Source organism: Engystomops pustulosus, chromosome 1 (assembly GCF_040894005.1).
Source record: "Engystomops pustulosus chromosome 1, aEngPut4.maternal, whole genome shotgun sequence".
Lineage (NCBI taxonomy): Eukaryota > Metazoa > Chordata > Amphibia > Anura > Leptodactylidae > Engystomops > Engystomops pustulosus.
The window spans coordinates 199,532,026-199,534,066 of NC_092411.1; the positions used below are offsets into that span (position 1 = coordinate 199,532,026).

The 2,041-nt window shown below is 49.6% G+C and overlaps 1 protein-coding gene across 1 annotated transcript; it reads left to right on the forward strand.

Annotated features, from left to right (window-relative positions):
* The first annotated feature begins 362 nt into the window (after positions 1-362).
* Positions 363-1,673, forward strand: ATOH1 (atonal bHLH transcription factor 1). Its single transcript, XM_072126613.1, has one exon. It carries the CDS (start codon positions 440-442, stop codon positions 1,082-1,084), a length of 645 nt encoding a protein of 214 aa, XP_071982714.1. The 5' UTR covers positions 363-439; the 3' UTR covers positions 1,085-1,673.
* The last annotated feature ends 368 nt before the right edge of the window (positions 1,674-2,041 follow it).

Genomic DNA, 2,041 nt, shown 5'->3' on the forward strand with positions numbered 1-2,041 from the left:
GATAGATAGATAGATAGATAGATAGATAGATAGATAGAATATGTAGGTAGATAGATAAGTAGGTAGATACAGGTAGGTATATATGAGAGGGTTGATAGATAGCTGATACATGACTAGTTAGCAGGGAGACATCTAGTTGAATGGACATATTGATAGACAGATGACACACACGTTGCGCTGATGATCAGGCATGTACACACATACACATGTATCGCACAGATAGGCAGCTCGCTGATTGGCTGTGAGCACGCGACACCCCGGGCCGTCATTGGCCGTGATGACACGCGACAGGCGCGGGGCCGGGATGCGAAGGGGGGGCAGGGGGGCGGCACGGGGGGGAGCAGTGCGGCGCGTGCCGCTTTTAAAGGGCCCCCCTCACCTGCAGCAACCGGAGAGGAGCTGAGTGCACGCGAGAGAGCAGCGCCTGACCACTGCCGCCATGTCCCGCCTGCTGCCCACCGCCGCTGACTGGTGCTGCGAGGAGCTGCCTCAGGAGCCGTACCTGCTGGACGCCAGTGACCCCAGAGCCTGGCTCTCCGCCTCCTCCCTGCAGCCGCCACACGACTACCTGCTGCCCGGCCGGGCGCACAAGATCAAGGGGCTCCGCACAGACGAGGAGGACGACAATGAGGAGGAGGAGGAGGACACGGAGGCTCTGTGCAAGCAGCGAGGTGCCCCGGGCAAAGGAGGCAACGGGGTGCAGAAACAGCGGAGGCTGGCAGCCAATGCCCGGGAGCGGAGGAGGATGCACGGTCTCAACCACGCGTTTGACCAGCTGCGGAATGTCATCCCCTCCTTCAACAACGACAAGAAGTTGTCCAAGTACGAGACCCTGCAGATGGCGCAGATCTACATCAACGCTCTGTCCGATCTGCTGCAGGCGCCCCCGGAGCCGTGCCCACCCTACCCGCTGCACCCTGCCGGGGACTACCCGCTGGAGCCGCTCTCCTTCCAGTCCTCCTCCCCATCACCCGGCGCCAGAGAGTCCTCCGGAGACGAGAGCAAAACGTCCCCAAGATCGCAGAGAAGTGACGGAGAGTTCTCCCCACACTCCCACTACAGCGACTCGGACGAGGCCAGCTAGAGGGTGCCCTGGCACGGACTGAGCACAGCCCCTGGCACTGCCCAAGCCTCCACAGGAGTCCCTGACATTGCCATTACAGTGCCAGGCTAGGCTGATCACCTCACTGACTGGCACTGGCATGCCCTGCTAATAGAACTCTGCCAACTGCCACCTCGACCAGTGTCCATGCCCAATCCATCACCATGTCTTCCAGAATGTGTGTATATAGCTGCCCCTGTAAATACTGGAGAGATGCTAGTTTTATACTATATATGCCCGAATTTCTAGAGCTTCTTGCACTTTAACAGCCAACGATGGCAACGAACACACAGAAAATGCCAACCTGTATCACTGTCATGTAGCCACTTCATGTACCATCCCTGCCCTGAGTCCGGATGAGGGGAAGCGTTTGCTGGTGTCAAACTTTTTATTACTGATGACTTTGGATTGTGATGTTAGCTCATGGTCGTTATTATTATTATTATGATTATTATTTATTCTCGCCTTTCCATGTTATGTTTGTATTTTTTACTTTTTCTATGAAAAAAACGAAACAAACGGTTGTTTTATGTTGATTTAGTACATTTCACTGCCATCGCTTATATACCATTTGTGGAGAAAAATAAAAATCCATGAAAATTCAAACTTCACGTCTGCATTGCTTTATTTTATTTACTAAAGAATAAATCCTAAAAAGCAAGAAATAAGGGGGAAATATAATAATTACTAATAATAAATAATTTTTAGTTGGAGAACTATGTGCTTCTTGCATTAATGATAATTAGATTGATTATTGTTTAAACTTCAGTAATGAGGAAAAATTCCGATACTTTAGTAATCCTGTAAACGAATTTATCAAGTGGTAGAACAAGAGTTCAGCAACAGGTAAAGAAACAAGGAGTATATATATGTATATATATGTATATATATATATATATATACATATACACTGAATTTAATTGGATGATTTGTAGGTGG

Coding starts and splice junctions, on each gene's coding strand:
- ATOH1 (XM_072126613.1), top strand. CDS start 440: ATGTCCCGCCTGCTGCCCACCGCCGCTGACTGGTGCTGCGAGGAGCTG.